Source organism: Vulpes vulpes, chromosome 13, assembly GCF_048418805.1.
Source record: "Vulpes vulpes isolate BD-2025 chromosome 13, VulVul3, whole genome shotgun sequence".
Lineage (NCBI taxonomy): Eukaryota > Metazoa > Chordata > Mammalia > Carnivora > Canidae > Vulpes > Vulpes vulpes.
In genome coordinates this window covers 81526136-81542914 of record NC_132792.1, presented here as the reverse complement: position 1 = coordinate 81542914, position 16779 = coordinate 81526136, and the positions used below count along the sequence as shown (strand labels likewise).

The following is a 16779-nucleotide window of genomic DNA, read 5'->3' as shown; positions in this document are numbered from 1 at the left end:
GAGAAATGGACCTTGTTTTGTGCTTTGCTCATGTAGTACCTGCTATAGTTGATTAACTCATTGATTAGTAGGAAGATGGAACATCTCCCCCTCCTAACTTCCCTCAAGCCTAGCACATGGTAAACCTGGGACACTGCCTTGGTTAGATTTTTACGCCAAGGTGTGCATGCCTCACCTTCCCCTTCCTGGCAGTCAGACTTGGCCAGCCTCTTCTTGGTTTTGAGGCGAGGAAGAAAATTCCCAGCAGATGGGATCATGTTTACTCTGTTCGAATAACTTCCCGCGCCACGCCCAAAACAAAATGAAATGAGTTCACCCACTTGAGTGCTGTAACTTCTATTCCAACATAGTTCATTTTAGTTGACCTTTTAAGTGGGTGGTCTTTTTAAAGGGTTGAACGGAGGTAGTGAGGAATGGCCTGCTGGTGTTGCTAAAACAGAGCAGATGCTCGAGTCCCCAGCTGAAAATCTGCCCAGCGTGACTAATCCTGGCCGCTTCCCAAGTCACCCCCCACCCCCACCTGCTACGTGGCCAGTCAGCATGTAATCAGAAGGGGTGCCTGCGGCTGCGAATTAGCAGCTCTTGAGAAATAATGGGCCCTGAACATCTAGCTCTGGCCGGCCTCCTGGCAGACCATGATTTGCCCACTGCTGGCTCACAGTGGTCATTGGGAGCCACCCTAATCTGAGCTGCGGGCCAGAGGCAGGAGGGCAGAAATTAAAGGACTGGCCTCTGCAAGTCTGAAGAGCACCTGCTGTGTAGCTGAGACCATCCCTGATGCACCGGGCTGGCGAGGTCCCCCTGGCAGTGCCCACCTTTACAGGGTCCAGCACTATGGGTTTAACTACTGTGGCAAAGGATGAAAATCAGTTCATTTTCTTATCGAAGAGCAGTGTTTCAAACACCAAGCTTCTACCTTAGTGCTGGCTCATGTGCTTAGCTCAGGGTGACCAGGCTCCCTGGTGTTCCCCCTGAGGGATATTGTCTTCAGTGTTGCTTATTCGTGTTGTGGTCAAATACACGAAGCTGAACACGTGAGCCATTTTTCAACGTACAGGCCAGTGGCATAAGTACTTCCGTGTGGTTGTACCACTGTCCACGTGTAGAGCTCTTGATCTTGCAAAACTGACATTCTGTCCTTGTCCAGCTCTGGTGACTCTGTTTGACTTTGTGTCTCCAAGCTCACTGCTCTGAGCACCTTGTAGAAGTGGAGTCCTGCAGGATTTGTCCCCCTTGTCTGGCTTGTTTCCCTGAGCGCAACATGTAAGATACTCTGTATTTAAGCCAATGGGAAACTTCTTGGAAAAACATAGTGTTGTCTCTGTCCCCACAGCTGTGATGGGTGCAGAGCATCTCGGTGTGCCAGCCCTTGGCGCAGTGCTGCCTTAACCTGGGTTGAGCATCCCTATGTGTTGGCTAGCCCTGGCTGATGCACGGAGCTCCGGGAATTGGTGCCTCACAGGCCTTCTGGCTCCTGCCTCCACCTCCCTTGCCACTCCTGCCCCCTAGTGGCAGGGAGAACTCCCTGTTTCCACGGTTTTGCATTTAAATTGGTTTTTAAAAACTTTTATTTGAATTCTAGTTAGTTAACATTGCAATATTGGTTTCGGGAGTAGAATTCAGTGATACATCAACACCCTGTACTCATCACAACCAGCGCCCTCCTTTAGTGCCCATTGCTTATCTCGCCCATCCCCCACCCACCTCCCTCCATCAACCCTGTTTGTTCCGTTGTTAGGAGCCTCTCAAGGTTTGTTTCCCTCTCTTTTCCACCCCCTCTCATGTGTTCATCTGTTTTGTTTTTTAAATTCCACATATGGTAGGGCACCTGAGTGGCTCAGACGGTTAAGTGGCCAACTCTTGATCTCAGGTCTTGGTCTTAGGGTTGTAAAGTTAAGCCCCACATGGTGCTCCGTGCTGGGTGTGGAGCCTACTTTAAAAAAAATATTCTGCATATGAGTGAAATCATGGAATTTTGTCTTTTTTTTTTTTTTTTTTAAGATTTTGAGAGCACAAGTGGTGGGAGGGGGAGAAGGAGGAGGAGAGTCTTTGCTGAGCAGGGAGTCCAACGCGGGGCTCAATCCTAGGACCCTGGGATCTGAGCCAAAGGCAGATGCTTAACCTACTCAGCCCTGGAATTTGTGTTTCTCTGAGTGACTTATTTCAGTGAGCATAGTACACTCTAGCTCTATTGTTGCAAATGGTAAGCTTTCGTTCTTTCTGATGGCTCAGTAATATTGAGTTGTGTATTTAGACATTTTTTTTTTAAGATTTTATTTATTCACGAGAGACATAGAGAGATAGAGGCAGACTCACAGGCAGAGGGAGAAGCAGGCTCCATGCAGGGAGCCTGATGTGGGACTCGATACCAGGTCTCCAGGATCCTGCCCTGGGCTGAAGGCAGGTGCTAAACCGCTGAGCCACCAGGGCTGCCCTAGACCATATCTTCTTAATCCATTTGTCAGTTGATGGACACTTGGATCCTTTCCATAGTTTGATGATTGTTGATAATACTGCTATAGATATTGGGATACATGTGTGCCTTCGGAACTGTATTTTTGTATCCTTTAGGTAAATACCCAGTAGTGCAATTGCTGGATCATAGGTAGCTCCATTTTTAGCTTTTTAAGGAACCTCCACACTGTTTTCCAGAGTAGCTGCACCAGCTTGCATTCCCACCTACTGTGCAGGAGGGTTCCCTGTTCTCTGCATCCTCGCCAACACCTGTTGTGTCCTGTGGTGTTCATCTTAGCCATTCTGACAGGTGTAAGGTGGTATCTCATTGTGGTTTTGATTTGTATTTCCCTGATGGTGAGTGGTGTTGAGCATCTTTTCATGTGTCTGTTGGCCATCTGGATGTCATCTTTGGAAAAGTATCTATTTGTACCTTCTGTCTATTTCTTGATTGTGTTTTGGGTGTTGAACTTGAAAAGTTCTTTATAGATCTTGGATACTAGCCCTTTATCAGATCTGTCTTTTGTCAGTATCTCCTCCCATTCTATAGGCTGCCTTTAAGTTTTGTTGACTGTTTCCCTTGCTGTGCAGAAGCTTTTTATCTCAACGAGGTCCCAGTAGTTCATGTTTCTGTTTGTTTCCCTTGCCCCTGGTGATGTGTCGCAGGGGCAAGAAGCTGCGATGGTCGAGGTCAAAGAAGTTGCTGCGTATGTTCTCCAGATTTCGATGGTTTCTTGTCGCACATTTAGGTCTTTCATCTATTTTGAATTTTTGTGTGTGGTGTAAGAAAGTTTCACTCCAATTTCATTCTTGTGCACGTGGCTGTTCAATTTTCCCAACACCATTTGTTGAAGAGACTTTTTTCCATTGGGTGTTCTTTCCTACTTTGTCAAAGATTGGTTGACCATAGAGTTGTGGGTTCTCTATTCTGTTCCATTGATCGATGTGTCTGTTTCTGTGCCAGGACCACACTGTCTTAATGCCTCCAGCTTTGCTTTTATTTTTCAGGATTTTGGGCTATTTGGGTTCTTTTGTGGTTTCATATGGATTTTAGAAATGTTGGTTCCAGCTCTGTGAAAAATGCTGATAGCGTTAAATGTGTAGATTGCTTGGGTTAGTACATATGTTTTAACAATGTATGTTCTTATCCACCAGCATGGAATGTTTTTCCATTTCCCTGTGTCCTCTTCAATTTCTTTTATAAGCATTCTATAGTGTTCAGTGTTCAGATCTTTTATTTCTTCAGTTAGGTGTTTATTCTTAGATATTTTATGGTTTCTGGTGCAATCATAAATGGGATTGAGCCCTTGATTTCTCTTTCTGCTGCTTCATTATTACCATATAGAAATGCAACAGATTTCTGTACATTGGTTTTTATATCCTGCAACTTTGCTGAATTTGTGTATTCTAGTAATTTTTGTTGGGTCTTTTGGATTTTCCATGTAGAGTATCATGTTGTCTGTAAAGAATAAAAGTTTGACTTCTTCCTTGCCAATTTGGATGGCTTCTATGTCTTTTTGTTGTCTGATTATGGAGGCTAGGACTTCCAATACTATGTTAAATAGTAATGGTGAGAGTGCACATCCCTGGTCTGTTCCTGGTTATAGGTGAAAAGTTCTGTTTCCCCATTGAGGATATTGAGTGTGGGTCTCTTGCATATGGCTTTTATGACATTTATCCCTGCTTGTCTTCTGCCTGGAGTTCCTATCTAGTGCCCCACAGCCACCTTGGTGGTGAGTAATCCTTGTGTACAGGGTCCTCCCTGGGTCTGTGTGAGAGGAAGATGGGCATATGTGAGCTTGAAGGCGGGGAATGTGCTCCATCAGTATCTCTGCATACTCACGCCCTTGAAAATCGATGGGGTCAGGGCAAGCGGGTAGCTGTAAGCCTACATCTATTAATAAAGGCAAACTTCATCAGAATTTAAGTAAAATGGACATTTCTAAGTTTTGAAAACCAAAACATCTAATATATTAAAAATATATTTGCATCTCTGTTCAGTCTCCATCTGGCTGCCAGTGTAAAGAACCATGATCTTTAAGCATGTTGTGCGCCTATACCTATATATAAACAAACTTAAGGGAACATGAATTATTGAGTATTGCACAATGTTCCTCGTGTTGCATTGCTGTGGTTGGAAACACTGTACTGATCTGTGAGTGCCTCTGGAGGCTCATAGCCTGTGGAGAAGCTGGGAATTGGGCATTAGGCCCAACTGGGAAATGGTGTTTCTATGTGTGAATTGTCTTGGCAGTCGTGCCCTCTGAAAGGAAGGGTTACCATGCTCCTTTGCCTTTCCTGGGCTCTCAGCCTTTTTACCGCCCAGTGCCTCCCCGCACCGCAGAGAGGTGTCTGATGGTGGTGTCACACAGTCCACAGATGTCCCAGGCACCTGGAGGCCATTGTGTGTCTTCAAGGACATGGGGCAAGGGGTGGGGCACAGGAGCATTTTCCTGGGGCCTGAGGTGCTTGTCACGGGAGTGGATGTTGAGGGCTGCAGATCTCACTGTGTCAGTGCTCAAGCCTGATGCCAAGTGCAGAGCAATCATGTGCTCTTTAATGAGCTGCTATTTTGTGTTGAAGATGATGGAGCACTTGAAGGTGCAAGGCCCAGGGACAGGCCCCTCTTACTCAGGTCTCCAGATGGTGCCAAACATATCAAGCTGTTCCAGCCAGGAGATTGCAAACTTGCATCGTTATGTCAGGAAGCAAGTGCTGCAGAAGAACTAGGACTGCTCTACTTGATCATTAGTGCACTCAGACCTGCGCACCTGGAGAATGCCCCTGGGTCTTGTCCTTCTGGGTTCAGGTGAAGTGCCAGCTGTGTGCGCATCTGCCAAACCAGAGCTAAGAGTGGTAGCTACTCCCAGTAAAACTTCAAGTGATTTTGATTACTAGGTTTCTCTTTGTTTTACTGGTTATTTCTGTTCTTATTTTAATATTTGTTTGGTCACTAAAGTTTTTGCCTTCAGTTGCTCAATAATCCACAGTTGAGATGGTCTTTGTTGAGATGGCAAGAATGACATGAAGCAGATAGTATCATGTTGGATGAGCACTGGGTGTTATGCTATATGTTGGCAAATCGAACTCCAAGAAAAACATATACAAAAAAAAGTACCATGTTTATATTGCACATGTACAAAAAAACATTTACAGTTATAAAAATGGCATGTAAATATTTATTGGTAATACTGTTGCCAATGCAATTAGTTATCTTGTCTCTAAAGTAGGCTGTAATTTTCTAATGAATATTTTTATCATAAAATACATGCAACCTAAAACTGACCATCTTCACCATTTTTCTACAAGTGCAGTCAGAGGCATTATGTGTATTCACACTATTAGGTGATCATCATTAGCATCCATCTCCTTGCAGATCTGCCTCCATATGACCGTTGCCTTTTTTGTCCACTGTACTCATGATCTTTTCCATCATTTAGGATATTTTGCCTGGCTGCTTCTGCTCAGAGATGAGTGAAGCAGCGATTTCTGCCCCCTGTTTTCTCCCCACTACTCCCACCCCTAGTACAGGGACATTTGGCAGTGTCTGGATTTGTTTTGGGTTGTCCTGACTGAGGAGGGAGGTCTGCTACTGGCCTCGGGCAGGTAGAGAGCAGGGATACAGCTAAGCATCCTAGAATGCCCAGGGCGGCCATTGCCCATCCCACCTCCTGTCCTAAATGAAAGCAGTGTGGACATTGAGTAAACCCTGGATTAAGCTGGTAGAGGAAATGGTCTGGACTGCTCATTGCTGAGATGCCAGGTCAGAAGCCAAACTAGGAACCCACGATTCTAACAATGTCCAAGCTGTGTTTCTTGCAATAAAATAGACTCAAAAGATTAACTTTGACTCTGTTTTTTTTGCTCTGGGAATTTTGCTTAAACTCAGACTTCTTCTATTTTCCTTTATGGCCACTTTCTTCCCTTAATTATTTGCATCACCATTCATTCATTATTGATTAAAAACAGTTGAGCAATGGTACTGCCAGGATCTGGCTGTACAGCAGTGAAAACATGTCTGCACCTTTGTGGGGCTTTCTGTATAATGTGTAATGAACGTAATACATACGAGTTTAGGAGATGAGAAAGTCAAGGCCAGGGATTTTCAGAAGTCTATTAGAAACCTGATGAGATACTTGGCCCAACCACCTCTGTACCCTTTTACACTCACCCAAACCCACATTCTTTTTGCAACTCCCTTGGGCAGCTACTTCTGAGTTTCTTGGTGGCTTCTCAAAACAGGAACCATGGACCACGGTAAAGACAACACTTAGATCTGCACCATGATTCTCAGCCCAGTTTGACTCCTAGTTGGGTGTCAGAGTTAGGATATGTGTAGTCCTTCAGGTTAATGCTAACCCCTTGCCACTTGGTAACCCTATTATAGCTTATGTTTTCTTGAGATCTTAGTTCTATGGGTAGAGTAGGACAAAAAAGTTGGCTTCCACTTGGTAACCGTATTATAGCTTATGTTTTCTCTAGATCTTAGTTCTATGGGTAGAGTAGGACAAAAAAGTTGGCTTTATCTACTATATAGGCTTCTTATTAGCTCCAAATCTTTGTGTTGGGAGTTGTCATTCAAAGATGCTTCTAGGATTATATTCTCTTTATGTAGTTCCATGTAACACGGATTTGAATTGATATGAGAGGGGTCATTTAAAAAACCCGACATTCCTTCCAGCTAATATTTTTTTGAGCACCTACCAAGTATTCTAAAACCATAGACCCACAGAGTATTATAGCAATCTAGACCAGGGTTCTCTGAAAGAGCAGTTGGTACAATGGGATGTGGCCTATCTGTATTGTCCAGTATGGTAGTCCCTGGCTACATGCCTGTTGGGGTCTTGAAATATGAGTGTGGCCGAGAAAATGAAGTTCTGATTATATTTAATTTCAATGAATTTAATCACAATAACCATATGTGCTGCCCTACTGGAAAGTGCAAGTTTGGACCAATCCCCTAACCACCTCCTCCTCTGTATTCTCAAGTTTTGCCTAGTCCCAATATGCCAGGTGAGGACCAGTTGGAGATGCCCATCTGTTCCTCTTTTCGGGGGGAGTGGGGTGGGAGTGGAGGTTCATTACAGGTGGGTGACCGAGAATTAAATTTTGCGATGAGTATTAACCATTTAGCCGCCTCTTCACCTTCAGAGGCTCAGTTACTACATTGTGAAGTCTTTTGTGCCAGGAAGTTTTTATAGTCCCTGATCCCATCCTAAATGCTTAGATTTCAAATAAATTCATGTTAGCTGTGAATGTTCAATACTAACAGCAGTGTTTAAATCAAAATCCTATTTAAAAAAACCTTCAGTCTCTCATTCCCTGCTTCTCTCTGGATGTACACACACCACAAAATCTGTACTAATGCTGAGCTTGCACCTCCTACATCTTTGCTGCTGCTCTGGGCATTTTGACTTAGCGATTATACTGTAACCAGTACCACTGGCATATTTGTGGACCATATTTTCCCAAAATCACAGATGAGTTTTCCTCTGTGTGCTTTGGGGGGAGAGTTCTTGAGGGGGTGTTTAATCTGAGGAAAGATGGGGAATGACAGCATTTCCATCTTGGGGGCTAAAGACACAGAGCTGAGGTCCCCACTTTCTAATATGGGAAATGAGGGGCTGAGCCCGGTGAGGCTGCACTTGGTTGGGTCCTGTGCTGTGTGGCGGGCTGGGCGGGGGTGGAGAGACACACAGGATGTGCAGAGCCAACATGCTCTTCCAGGGGCGAGGGACACCTCCATGGGGAGGTCTTGAGAAAGCCTCTGGGGCCGAGGGGGTTGTGTTAGAGTTTCAGTGACACTCAGAGATGAAGGGTGGTCAGAGCCATCAGCTCTAGAACTTAAAATCTCAACGTACTCCACTTTCCCTTGTTGCCCACCTTCTGGGAATTTGGTATCATGTCTGTGATAGCCAGTTTACTAGTCTCCTATATGGAGGAAATTTGATAAGACCTTCACACAAAAAGAAGAGCCTTGAGAGAGAGAGAGAGAGAGAGAGAGAGAGACACACACACACACACACATACACACACACACACACCATGACATGAACCTATACAAAGAAAACCTAACGTGGGTGACTGTTGATAATTTGTGGAGATGTCATTTCAGACAGACTTTAACATAGTTTTCAAAACAAGGAATCCCATATTTCATTCTGTAACATGCCTCTTTGTCAATTCAGCACAGATACAGGTGTACGTTGGGTTTTATTTTCATGGTTTACAGATTGTTGATATCTTTGCCCATTTGTAAGATTGTCTCTTGAAGCCAAGGAAGAGTCTGTTTATGAAGGGTTGTGACCGGTGTTTCCAGCTGCCTTCTGAAAGGTCAAACCTGCACACAGTAGGTCTATTTGACCACATCCTTTGTTTTGGAGGTCTTGGGAGTTTCTACACCTTTGCTTATATGGTGGATAATGATGGTAATAATCTACTATTTGCATCTCTTTGGTTAATGACCACTGATTAGTTTTTCCTGTTGTCCATCTGTAGTCGTTTTTGTTTTTGTTTTTGTTTTTGTTTTTGTTTTGTGACTTGCATCTCCTACGTAATTTTCTGTTGGGATATTGGTTTTTTGACTCGTTAAAACTGTGGATACTAAGATTAATTCTGTTATGAATTCAATGTAAAAATCATTGTCCCCTTCTCTCGTTTTACTGTGTGGTGTGCTTGATGATGGCTTAAAAATTCTATTTATAGTCAAAATACAAAAATTTGGGACATACTTCTGACTCTTCTGTCATTCTTTAGAAACCTTCCAAAGCTTTTCAAACTTACCTATGTTTCTTTTTGCACTTTGTTTTTTGTTTTACCTTATATGAGAGAATGAGAGTAGAATACTGGTGCAATTTTTTTTCCCCTAAATGCCTTCCAGTTTACCTACCACTGTTCTAGGGAAATTCCTTTTGATGATTTGCTTCATTGTTATGAACAAATTTTCCTTCTGTGCCTGCATTTATTTCTGGATCTGCGAGTAGGTTTCATTTATCTGCAGATTTTAGCACCATTATTGTACTTGCTGGCTATCATATACCTTAAGATCTGATTGTGCAAGACCATTTAAAAGTAGGAGAGAAAGTTGATATTCATGTTTTTTTTTTCTTAAACTGTTATTCCAGTAAATTGATGCTATGCCCATAGAATTTCCTGAAAGGCGTGCCTAGAATAGTGGTTCTTAAAATATCTAGAGACCACCTGTTGCATAACTACTTGTGGGTATTTAAAAATTTCAGACTCTTGGGCCTCACCTCAGACTCCCACACATAAGTAGTGGCACACTGCTGCCAGGAGTAGTGTTTGGGAAACTGTTTTTGCAAGCTCCTGGATTTTAAAGAACACTGTAAAACTTAAATAAAACATAGGAAAATTTGGGCTATGGTTTACAATTTATATACAAAAGAGCATCATCTTTTTATACATTGATATGTATATACATGAGTCGGTTATGAACATACCCTGTCTATAAACATCTTTTGAGTACTCATGTCCAAGTGTCATGCTAAGGATATGAGGATCACACCTTGCAGCCAACTCTTCCTGATTACACACACACATGTAACACCACCTTCTGTTACATGTTAGGTCAAAGTAAAATAATTTCCCTCCAGTAGCATGTAGTCCACTTGCTGAAGAATCTGTACAGCTTAGGGCATTTATGTGAAGCAGTCAGTTGCAAGGCGATTCCAATAAAAAGTGAATGGGTGGGTTGATGAGGGCAGAGGAAGAAAGCAACAGCTTTAAATGGGGGCAAAGGAGGTTTGCTGCATGGGAGAAGGCGCGGTACTCCCACTGCCACCAGATTCAAAGACCCACCAGCAGAACACGTCGTTAAACCTCGTTGTGCTTCCTGAATCTCTCGGCCCCTCACTCATGTGATGGCGATACACTGGGATGTTGTCACAGGCAAGTTTTCCATCTGGGCTGGTCACTCGGGGCAACACAAGTGTTTTTGTTTGGCCCTTCTTTAAAACAGGTTATTGGTCTTCATCACTCACAATCTTATGAGGGCGGTGATTCTTGCCAACACGACAGGACGTTGAATACAGGCGAAATGGTTCATAATTCTGCCTTTTTGTGTCTATTACTTGCCTTTCTTTAGATTCGGGAATACCCCATCGATGTCCAAAGCAACCAGCTGCCTTTTTTGCGGAATCCAGATATTTTGGTGGGAGAAAATGACCTAACTGCCCTTAGTTACCTACATGAGCCTGCAGTTTTGCATAATTTAAAGGTCCGTTTCTTGGAGTCGAATCATATCTACACTTACTGTGGTAAGTGGTGTGTGTCTATGGGCTGCATGTGTTTGAAAGTACTTAAAATCTTCAGACTTGACACGCTGAACTCTAATGGTTAGGAATCCTACTAGCATTCTTCTGAGTACCTCTCATCTGAGACCCTTGAAAGGTTTGCAATTAGAGAATGTGGCTTAATTAGGCTGCCCTCCATCTCTGTGGGCTGATGGGTGTTAATCTCAGCTCAACCAGGACAGAAGTGGAGCATGCCATGTGTCCTGGCTGGTTTGGGCACAGTCCTGGGGTCTGCAGGAGAGCAATAAGCGCAGCCCAGGGTCCTAGCTTGGGCATCTGCCCCTCTCACCGAGCATGCTTCTGGAAATGGATGCCTGGCTGGTTCTGTTGTGAACCCAAGAAAGTGCTGTCTTTGTCTGGTGCTCTCCCTTGCCTGCACAAACATGGGGCATGATAAATATTTGTCCAATACATGAGCAGAAAACATATTTTAAATTAAAAAGTCCTGGGGATCCCTGGGTGGCTCAATGGTTTAGTGCCTGCCTTCAGCCCAGGGCATGGTCCTGGAGTCCCAGGATCCAGTCCCGCATTGGGCTGCATGGATCCTGCTTCTCCCTCTGCCGGTGTCTCTGTGCATCAGTCTCTGTCTCTGTCTCTGTCTTTTCTGTCTCTCACGAATAAATAAATAAATAAATAAAATCTTTTTAAAAAATTAATTAAAAAGTCCTGAAATTTTGTTTTTGTTTTTCTTGAAACTTCTCAATTTCCCTCATTCTGTTTTTGAGTATGAAATGCTACAGTGAAAACCAGAACCCTATAAATCATTGTCTGAGGAGCAAACCATTTCAGAATCTGGCTGAGCAGTCAGGCCGTGGGCTGCTTTGTGGGAATTGTGCCTGTCTTGCTTCAGAGCCTTGGTCTTATCTGTGATCACAAGAGAGGCCTCAGGACCAGAGTTCTTTTCACTGTGATATTCTATTTTGGTTTGGAGTTGGTTGGCTGGCTGCTAAGTTCCAGTGAGCTTTTCTACTAGACTTCAGTGCTTGAGAAGTCCTTTCCTAAAAACTCCTTCAACTCAATTACTAGTGGGAATTTTATTTGAAAAAGACCATCAGTTATCAGAGGCTTGAATAAGTTGGGCTTTTTCAAAAAAAAATTTTTTTTTGAAAAATCTCCCTTTTTGGGAGAAAGGAATAAACCACCATGAGCTTCACTTTTTGAAGTCACACCTTCAGAAAGAGGTCCTGCTGTCTGTACATATTTCTCTAAATGCACCTTGGCTCTTCTGGCTTCAGCTGTTCAGAGTGACCAACATAGCACAGAGTACGGAGTCATCAGGAAGCATTCCTTTCTGCTCTGGAAGTGGCTGAGACATTTCAGGAAATGTGTGACCTTAGAATATCTAAAATTGAACGCTATAGGAATTAGGCTTTTATGCAACTCTCAGCCAGCACAGCACGTGAAGCTGTTTTTAACAGACTTCTCCCCAGTCATTAACCTTAGGTGGGATTAATCAGAGTTTGAAGACTTCTTTTTTGGGCCAGGTTGTCTTTTCAGGCAAGCTTCCATTTGAAGACTTGGTAGGTGTCCTTTCCCTCCCTTAGCCTGAAATGTAATAAACCAGATTATTCCAAGTATTCCAGACTATTTTTTCCCCTTTTAAATAGACTTTGTTTTAAAACAACTTTACTTAGGTTCACAACAAAATTGAATGGAAGATAGAGCTCTCCCATATGACACCCCCTTTGCCCACACATGCTCAGCCTTACCTATTAACATTCTGTTCAAGAGTGGTACGTTTGTTAAAATTGGCAAACCTATAGTAACACACCACCAGAATCTCTAGTTTCCATTAGGGCTCAGTCTTGGTGCTGCATGTTCTATGGGTTTGAAAAATGTGTAATGACATGTATCTGCCCTTGTGGTACCCTAAGAGTGGTTTCATGGCCTTCACGTCCCCTTGGCTCTTTGTAGGCATTCCTCCCTCCCCCCGGGCCCTGGCAACCACTGATTTTTTTCTACTGTCTTTGTCATTTTACCTTTCATGGACTATCATAGAGTTTGGGATCATACAGCCTTTCCAGATTGGCTTCTCCCATGTAGCCATATACATTTAAGTTTCCGCCATATCTTTTCATACCTTGATAAGCCACTTTTTATAACACTGACATTCCATTATCTGCATGTATCACAGTTTGATTCACATATTAAGGGACCTTTTTAGTTGCTTCTGAGTTTTGGCAGTTGTCAAAACTGCTGTGAACATCCATGTGCAGGTGTTAGTGTGGATATAAGGTTTCAGCCTCTCTGGATAAATACTAAGGAGTGTGAAACCGAATCCTATGGGAAGTGTATGTTTTGTAAGAAACTGCCCAAGTGGCTATACCATTTTGCGTTCCACCAGCGATGGAAACTTTCCATTGTTCCACATCCTCACCATCATTTGGTGTTGTCTGTGTCCTGGGTTTTGGCCATTTTAATAGGTGTTTGGTGGTATCTCCTTACGGTGTTAATTTGTACTTCCCTGATATATGATGTGCTTGGTACCCATCTGTTGATCTTAGGGGAGGTGTCTGTCTAGATCTTTTGCCCGTTTTTCAATTAGGTGGTTAAAATGAACCATCTCTTAGTGTTGAGTTTTAAGAGTTCTTTTCATGTATTTTGCAAATTAGTCCTTTATCAGATATGTTTTTTGCAAATATTTTTCCCATTTTGTGGTTTCTCTTATTTTCCTGACTTGTGTACCTTTTCAAACACCGAGGGGAACACTGTTTAAAATATCTTCCATCTTGGCAATGACCTTTGCATTCCTGTTTCCTCATCCCCATGTGACTGGCAAAACGCACACCTCTTTTTCTTTTTTCTTTTTTTTTGTACCCTTATCAGTGGTTCTCTTGAGATCCAGAATGTGCTCTTAGGGGAAACAAAAAGGCATGAATTTATTGGAAGATTGAAATTCATTTTTCTCTTTACATTCTCAAATATTAACCTTGCCCTCCATAACAGTTCTGAAAGGGCAGATGATTTGCTGACTCTTCAACATGTATTTATTGAGCCCATCGTTGTGATGTATACTTTTGAGGATACAAAATTTTCTTTAAAAAAGTAAAAGAGAATACATGGTATAAAGTGATGTGAGCTAATAAAAACCTAACACTCAGTGCTTACTATGTAAAATGATAGTCTAAGAGTTCTTCATTAATCATTATCTTCAAGACAAGCAGGTAAAGGTAATTACTATTCCTGATTTTATAGTCCAGGAAACTGCGGCACTTAGAGGTTAAGTAATTTGCCAGAGTCCCACAGTTAATAACTGGCTGAGACAAGATTGGATTGTGCAACGTTTTACATGTATTTTGAATGTAATCTGTTGAGCATTTGGGTACATGTACCTATTCCACGCTCTAGGGTATTTAGAGGCCTGGCTTTCTTTTTTCTACGGGAGCCTAGCGCTATCAAGTCAAGTCTTGATTTAGTTTCACTTTGTTTAGTTTTGATTTATATAAACAAGGGCCTTGAAAAGGTGATGCCAGGTGGCCATCTTGCGGTCGGAATCTGACTATGTTATCTGTTTGCAGGTATCGTGCTCGTTGCCATTAATCCATATGAACAGTTGCCAATCTATGGTCAAGATGTCATCTATGCCTACAGTGGCCAAAACATGGGGGACATGGACCCCCACATCTTTGCTGTGGCAGAAGAAGCCTACAAACAGATGGCCAGGTAAGAGTAACCTCAGCCTGGAAGTCTTTTTGTGTAGTCAGAGGGCAGAAAGGGAAGTTTCAACCTTCCTTGGCTGCTTTTGCGCAGTGGTTGAGTGGTGATTCTGGGGTTGAGTAAAGGTAATGGGAATAGAACTAGCCCAGGTTCTATTTCTTCTGCATTTCCTCTCACATTCATCTTGTTCTTGTGAACCTGAACCTATGTTTGAAGAACAGTGGCTACTGCCTTTTTTTTTTTTTTTTTTAAATTTCATGAGAGATGCAGAGAGAGGCAGAGACACAGGCAGAAGGAGAAGCAGGCTCCATGCAAGGAGGCTGATGTGGGACTCCATCCCAGGTCTCCAGGATCAGGCCCTGGGCTGAAGGCGGTGCTAAACCGCTAAGTCACCTTGGCTGCCCCAAACAGTGGCTTCTAAGACCGTTTGTTTTCTGAGAAATGAAATAAATGAATGCCTTTGATTTCCTCTCTCCTTGACTGCCTTTTGGATTTCTTTCCTCCCTTCCTGATGTAAAAAATTGATTTTCTAGTATCACCGTTCATTTCATAGATCCCAAGGCTTGTTGCTCCCTTTGAAAGAACCAGGATTCTGATAACTTCCCGAGATAGATGAGGCATTTGAAATAGGAATTTCAAAATAGTAGTTATGCATAGTGGCTTTAGGTTTTTTGTTTGGTTTAAGAGTTCTTTAGGGACTTAAATAAATCCCCTCAGTTTTGCAGGGTGGTTTTGTTTTTTGCTAGCCCTGACAGATGGGTGTACAGTTCTGTTTCATTGGAAAATGGGCTAGGAGATTATATTAGGGTTCTGCAGGGAAATAGAACCAGTAGCAGGGGGAGGGAGGAATTGTGTATGTGTTTGGGGAGCCCAGGTGGGGTTCTTTTAAGGAACGGTCTCATATAGTTGTGGAGGCTTGGCAAGTCCAAAATCAGGGTAGGCTGTCAGACTGGAGACCCACGAAGAGTTGATGTTGTATTTCAAGTCTGAGGCTAGTCTGTTGTCATGCTTCTCTCTTGGGGGAAGGTCATTTTTTCCCCCCTCTTGGGACATTCATCTGATTGGTTGAGGCCCACCCATATTATGAAGGGTAATGAGTTTTTTTTTTTTTTTAAAGTCTACTGATTGAAATGCTTATCTCATCTAAAATACATCTTTACCAGTACTGTCATGACTAGTGCATGACCAAATGTCTGGTACTTTGGCCTTGCTAAGTTGGCACATAAAACTAATCACCACACTGATGATGGTCTTGAACTCTTCAGATGTAAGGTGGGGAAAGATAGTTTCACCAAAATTTTGGCAGAAATGCATATTCCCGTTAACACTAACATGCTGGATCTTTTCAACTAAATCTAATCTTGCCATTTCCAAAGAACAGCTTATGGAGTGAGCAGCACCACTTAGGAGAGTCCTTTGCAGGGAGGAGGGCTGCTTGGCTAACTTAATGAGAGGAGAATCCCATTTAAGACAGTCTGTGTTTCAGTGGATTTCAGAGTCTAATTTTCAGCCCAATGAAAGTTTCAGCCCAATGAAAGCCAAGGGAGGCTGCACTATAGACTTGTTTACTGATTTGTTTGCTGGCTGTAGAACTCATTATATAGAAAGTTCTGCTTCCTAATGGACATACATGGACCACTTTCAAAATGAGCCATGATTGGAGAACGAGCAATTCAACAAATAGAAATGATCTGTAACCATTTTATTTCTCCAAGGGTGGTAGGAGACTAGGGGCTAACATGGTCCCCAACTATGACGTCTCTAATACCTTAAGAGTGAGCACATACGGTATTAATCTACTTCAGGGCTTTGAACAGAAGTCACTTAGCTTGATAACTTATTGATATAAACCTCCTGACCGAAAGCATGGTTCAAGATCAGGTCATGTAGACAGAAGCATGGGTTGTAGTGTGCTTCAGGTTTTAGTACATAGCTTCACTAATGTATTACTGTGGGAGGGCAAGTATATGGCACAGTGGAGAGAGACCTGGGGTCTGAACAGGCTCTCAGGCTTTGGGGAGAATCTTTTAAGCTGAGTCTTCAACTACCTTCCTTCCTCTGGAGGATAGTTTCTTTATGATTTTGAAACAGAAGGGAAGGGGCACCTGGGTGGCTCAGTCATTTGAGTGCTCAGCTCTTGGTTTTGGCTCAGGTCATGATCTCATGAGTTGGGAAGTCAGGCTCTGCTCACTGCTGTGTCTGCTAGAGATTATCTCCCTCTGCCCTTCTCCTCACTCAAGCACATGCATGTGCTCTCTTTCTCTCTCTAAATCTTTAAAACACACACACACACACACACACACACACACAGGTGAGTGTGGGTTGGTTCTGATGACTTCCTACCGTGCTAAAAGTT

General features: G+C 42.9%; 1 protein-coding gene across 1 annotated transcript in view; it reads left to right on the top strand.

Annotated features, from left to right (window-relative positions):
• MYO5B (myosin VB) overlaps positions 1-16779 on the top strand; it is a 326731-nt gene that overhangs the window by 143135 nt on the left and 166817 nt on the right. The window contains exons 3-4 of the mRNA XM_072734804.1: positions 10559-10730; positions 14285-14429. Of these exons, the coding sequence (XP_072590905.1) occupies positions 10559-10730; positions 14285-14429 (317 nt within the window). The remainder of the gene's footprint in view (positions 1-10558; positions 10731-14284; positions 14430-16779) is intronic.